At 39.8% G+C, this 6,214-nt stretch overlaps 1 protein-coding gene across 1 annotated transcript; it reads left to right on the forward strand.

Moving 5' to 3' along the window:
* Positions 1 to 4,921: 4,921 nt before the first annotated feature.
* Positions 4,922 to 6,079, forward strand: LOC141818860 (chlorophyll a-b binding protein 8, chloroplastic-like). The gene is made up of 3 exons (XM_074706279.1): positions 4,922 to 5,103; positions 5,182 to 5,243; positions 5,332 to 6,079. The coding sequence occupies exons 1-3, from the start codon at positions 4,978 to 4,980 to the stop codon at positions 5,945 to 5,947; spliced, it is 804 nt and encodes a 267-aa protein (XP_074562380.1). The 5' UTR covers positions 4,922 to 4,977; the 3' UTR covers positions 5,948 to 6,079.
* The last annotated feature ends 135 nt before the right edge of the window (positions 6,080 to 6,214 follow it).

A 6,214-nucleotide genomic window follows, 5' to 3' on the forward strand; every position in this document is an offset into this window, starting at 1 on the left:
CATGTGACGGTTAAGATTCGGTCAACGTAGGAGTTATGTGGAAGGTCAATGTAGATATCATCAGTATCCAACCTGCCGAGTTGGTCCAACCTACTAACCTTCCAAGTGCCCCACTCAAGTGCCCGAGTGAATTGCACTCTCGAGTGCTCCAAGCGACCATACTCGAGTGGGATGGCATTCCTGAGTGCTTAATGGTGTTCACCATTCTACGTGTCACTTGGTGCATCAAATTAATAAAGATTGAGACATTTCAAAACTAAAATAAGATGTAGCATGGAGTCCCAAGTCGTATTTTTCCAAGGATACTAATAAGCGTGTTTGAATTGGATTTTCAACTCTTTCCTTTTTGGATTTTTTATACAGGCAATTTAAAATGTCAAAACATCTAAACAAGAAATTAAACTAAACTAATTGATAGAATAAAATTGCAGCTAAATTAGGAAAGTTAAATGACTGAAAATCAAACTAATTAAATGCAGAAATTAAAATGACTGGAAATTAACTAATTAACTGCGGATTTAATAGCAAAATTGAAATCTACCGAAGAGCACTAGAATTAACAAGAATCTAACCCTATATGCAATCAAACCACTTAATCCTAAAGTAATTAAACTAGCATTCCCTCTTTGATTTATCAAGCTAACTCAAGAAACCAAATTTGAAACAACTACTACGGCAAAATTCAGAACAAGACTTTAAAAACAGAATTGCTAAAAATCAACTAAACTTTCTATTTCAAAACAGTAGCTGTGTTGTTCTTATGCTAAAACAAACTAAGTAGCAAAGGTTCTGTGAAACAAATTTAGATCTAGGTTAAGAAAATGCTGGAAATCATTCACAAACTCCAGATCAGAGAACAAATTTCTTCTCTTCACAAATCTGCAAAGAAACCTCAGGGAACGCCCTTAGGGGGTGTTTGGTTGGGGGTTATCTTTGATAACCTTGGTTATCTGTCCAAGGTTATCGTTGATAATCTTGTTTGGTTCAGGTTATGATTGATTCCCAAGTAATACAACATTACCATTACCGCCACATCAGCAAATGGGTTATAATCCGGTAATGTGATTACCTTGGCAGCCTAAGGTTTTCTATGATTCCTGAGGTTAACGAAATTTTTTCCATGATTACCCTTCGATTTTAAAACTAAGTCAATTAAAAGGTATATGAAATCTAATAAAAATTAAATTATTTAATTCAATAAATTTTAATTTAAATATTTATAAATTAAAAAATAATTTATTTTAAATTTAAAAATAAAATTAATGAATTATATTTATTAATTTAATAAATTATTTTATTAAAATAATTATTTTAATAAATTATTTTATTAAAAAATATTTTTTAATTTAAAAAAATAAAATTAACAAATTATATTTAATAATTTAATAAATTATTTTATTAAAATAATTATTTTTACTGAATTATTTTATTAAAATAAAATTATCATATTATCTTTATTAATTTAATAAATTATTTTATTAAAATAATCATTTTAATAAATTATTTTATTAAAAGAAATATAAATTTATTTTAAATTTAAAAATATAAAATTAAGGAATTATATTTATTAATTTAATGAATTATTTTATTAAAATAATTATTTTAATAAATTATTTTATAAATATATATATAAATTTATTTTAAAATTTAAAAAATAAAATTAACAAATTATATTTATTATTTTAATAAATTTTTTTATTAAAATAAAATTAACCAATTATACTTATTAATTTAATGAATTATATTAAAATATAATTGAATGAAGGGTAATATAATAAATATAAAACTGGTTAAGTTTTATTCCCTCCAAATAATAAAGTAAACCAAACAATATTAAGTTATGTTTTATGCCCTATAACCTTGGTTATGTGATTACCTGGTAATCACATAACCAAGGTTATATTTCATAACTTGAACCAAACGCACCCTTATGGTTATCAACAGCCTATTCCAAATCTTCCAGCCAGTAAACTGAGACACCACAGCCAAAGGAAACGCCCTAAAAGCTGGATTTCTCGTTGCGATGCAGAACAGAGGACAATCAGTTGGAAATCGATTAGCAGATCTGATTGATTATGCTCTGGTGAAGATGGAAATAGATTGGTTGTAGAAACTCTTGGAGAACTCCAGAAAAGCCCTACGATCGGATGGAATTCGCAGATCTAGGAGAACGCCCCATGATCTGCTTGTTCATTGGATTGCGAAGGAAAGAAATGGCGTCTGGAACTTGGTATTGATCTCGACCTGATGATCTTCTTGCTGATTGTTGAAGGTTGTGGAAATTGCCGTTGAAGAAGGAAGATGATCTGAGATCTGGATGCGAATGGAGCTCGGCGTCAGTGTCGCGCGCGCGGAGGAAGAACTCGCGATCCAAAATTACCGAAGCTACTGTTCTGTTCTCAGCCGCTGGTTTTCTTCTCCAGTGAACCGGGTTCAAGTCTTTAGTCCGGTTCAACAATTCGGTTCAATTCCTAGGCTCAAATTCTGGACTGCTTTAACTGATTCGATCAATTAAGTTCAACAGTAACTTGACTTAGTTGAACTCGAACTCGTCTGGATTTCCAATGATCCCGGTCTTAACCTAGAACCAAAATTAAAAGACCAATAATGATTAAGCAAATTTGAATTAACTCTAAAGAAAATCATGAATATCAATTTTAACACCAAAACCCATTATTTAACCCAAATAAACTCAAATGTTAATTAATTCGAAGCAAAATGCAATACCAATTAAACCAATCATCACTTAACATCTCGAGCACTGTGGCATCCCGACACAGTAACAACCCTGCATGTCCGAGCCTAAGTGGGTAACATCCCTGATATAGCTTCCTAGGCACCATAACACCCAAGCAGTAACATCCCTAAGCACTATAGCTTCCCAGGCATTGTAGCACCCAAGTATAGTAGTGTGCGATACTTGGCATGCCAATGCTCGAGTGGGTGATACACCCGAACACTATATTTATGTTATTCTCAGTACAGGAATAGCTTGAAGAGGGATTAAAAGAGGCGTTAGTTCTCTAAAAGGTGTATCAGTTACAAGGGAGACCAAATTATCAAAAGGCACGATGATTATCTTGTCAACAGTAATTGTGCCAAGGGAAAAGGCGCGTCAATTATAGTAGCAAATGCCATTGACAACCATCAACGATAATGACATCAGGTGAGGAGAAAGATAAGACCGTTGCGGAGGACATGTTCTCTACTATTTTTGCACTCCTTCTTCTTCTTCTTCTTTTTCTCTATATAAGGTGATGATATCAATAAGAAAGACACTGGTGTGCACAACCAACTAAAAAACTACATTGTTCTACTACTATTCTCTATTCTTGTTCTCCGCTCTTTTCTCTAGTTCTGATTTAAGCATTGGAAGGGCCTTGCCGAGTCTTAACTAGGCCACCCTCCTAACACTCTGTCTAAGCCCTTTATCAATTGCCAGAGATAGAGATCTTCGTTCGGTTCTTAACCCCCATCCGCCAACAACAATAGACCTGACAAAGACAGACTCTGTAGAAGCGGACTCAGCATAAGTTGACTCAGCAGAAGCCAATTTAAGAAGAATGACCCAATGACACTATTGATCCCTCGAAGGAGCTTGGCCGCGTACAAATCAAGGAGTTGACCCATCAGCTGGTCTCAAATAGAATGTGGACTATGTTGGATATTATTGTTCTACTACTATTCTATGTTTTTATTCTCGGCTATTCTTCGTTTTCTCCGCAAATTTAATTTGAGCATTGAAGGGACCACGTCAAGGTGCGCTTTGACCCTTTCTAATTCTCTTTCTGAGTCATTTCAGTCGCTATCGCCAGGAGCCTTTATTAGAGTCATCACATAATGCAGCTTGACCACTGCCAACTCAGTGGCTGCTAGACCCGAGAGGAGAAGACTCGGTAGAAGTTTAGTCAACGAAAGCCGACTTGGTAGTCGCCTTGTCCAACAAAAGTTGACCTAGAAGATGAGGATCCACCAAAAGCCGACCCACCAGAAGTCGACTCACTTGAAACAGATTTGAAGAAGCCATTCTGACTCGACGGAGCGCACCAAAAGATAATCATAAGGGAATTGACTCATCCTCATACTCAGACAGGAATATTTTATTTCTACCGCCTCATCACTGGACAAACCTTACCAACTAATTGAATCTCACAACTTGATTGAATCAACCAACCCACTAACTTGACTGGACAAATCTACTCATCCAAGTCGACTATACTGATAAGCTCACATGCCTTACTTAACCCCGCCCACCCATTCCATTCCATTCCATTCACCTAACTCACTCAACCATATCCAACCTCTCGAAAGGACTATATTATAGTGTATGCTTTGACAAAATTGATTGGCCTGATCGACACAGTCAAACTAGCTAGCTTGCTTAGCCTGAATTGCTTGTCTAAATTGATCGACTCAATTAGACTAACTTGTCTTCATAACTTGACCAAATTAGCAGGCTAGCATGAAAAATCTCATGTGACTTTCGGGGCATAGTTGAATTGGTTACGACGGAGTAGACGTATAGAAGAGGATAAAAATTCGAATCTCGATGAAGCTGAGCAATATCCTTCTCCATCGTGGTGAACTACAATTTCTTGATTTTTCTTTTTATATATGAAATCGATATGAAACCACTAGAATAACGAATTCTCTCGAAAAATCTCCTATAGCGCACGCACAAGTCTTATCTCCCCGACACTTGTGACCTCGTGTCCGGCCTCTCCAGCCTCCACCACGGCAGTCACACACACCACAAGCCCTGCCACAATATCTTGAAGTAGGTCCCAAGTCCTGCCACTCAACTCCATATCTTCTATCTCCAGCTGTCACAGAGCCATTGGTCAACCCTCGAGCGACCTGATCTCGCTTAGATTTCCCCTGGCCCACTGCTCCCCCACCAGCCGCATATTTCTTTCTCTCTTCAGACTCGATACCTCCGACGCACCGAGACCGCAAGAGATCGAGAGCGTGGAATTAATGGCGACTCAGGCTCTTCTGTCTGCGAGGCAGCTGCTAGGGGGAACCCCACTCCACTCCGCCCCCTCCAGGTCTCCGAGGAAGGCGACCTTCGTCGTTAGGGCAGCTGCCACTCCCCCTGTGAAGGTCAGTCGTCGCCGGCGCTAGCTGTAAATTGATTTAATTACCTTTTCAGGGAATTAACTGCGCTGTCTCTCGTCGCAGCAAGGAGCAGATAGACAGCTCTGGTTCGCGTCCAAGCAGTCACTCTCCTACTTGGACGGAAGGTATAGTTTTGATCTTTCGATTCATCATCATTCTCTTCTTCTTCTTCGTTTGCGATGTAGTGATTAATTGTCGGCGGTGCATGCGCAGTCTTCCCGGCGACTATGGGTTTGATCCGTTGGGGCTGTCGGACCCGGAGGGCACCGGCGGGTTCATCGAGCCGAGATGGCTGGCCTACGGAGAGATCTTCAACGGGCGGACCGCCATGATGGGGGTGGTCGGCTGTCTGGCGCCGGAGATCCTGGGTAAGCTGGGGCTGATCCCGCCGGAGACGGCGCTCCCATGGTTCAGGACCGGCGTGATCCCGCCGGCGGGGACGTACACCTACTGGGCCGACAACTACACGCTGTTCGTGTTCGAGATGGCGCTGGTGGGGTTCGCGGAGCACCGGCGGTTCCAGGACTGGGCCAACCCGGGCTCCATGGGGAAGCAGTACTTCCTGGGGCTGGAGAAAGGGCTGGGCGGCTCCGGCGACCCGGCCTACCCCGGCGGACCCTTCTTCAACCCGCTGGGCCTCGGCAAGGACGAGAAGTCGATGAGGGACTTGAAGGTGAAGGAGGTCAAGAACGGCCGGCTGGCGATGATGGCCATCGTCGGCTTCTTCATCCAGGCGTGGGTCACCGGAGAAGGGCCGTTCCAAAACCTGCTGGATCACTTGGCCGATCCCTTTAACAACAACATCTTGACCAACCTCAAGTTCCACTGAGCACGTACGCTTCTCGATCGGAAAGTTGCTAAATTGGGAAAAGAAATCTTTGTAATTTCCAGTTAAGGAAGGGATCTGTAATTAATATCCAGTTTAAGGGATCTGTCGGACATGCCTTTGCTTTGCTGTGTACATGAAGATGGCAGTTAGATAGATCGACCAAATCTAGTGCCAGTGTCTAAAGTCAACCAAAAATGAATTAAAAAACACATTAGAATTTATCTTTGATTATTATATGTGCTTTATTCAACAGTTTGCTTTGTTTTG

The sequence above is a fragment of the Curcuma longa genome, unplaced genomic scaffold (assembly GCF_044706935.1).
Source record: "Curcuma longa cultivar G26 ecotype Majalengka, Jawa Barat unplaced genomic scaffold, ITB_CL_G26_1.1 contig_26312, whole genome shotgun sequence".
Lineage (NCBI taxonomy): Eukaryota > Viridiplantae > Streptophyta > Magnoliopsida > Zingiberales > Zingiberaceae > Curcuma > Curcuma longa.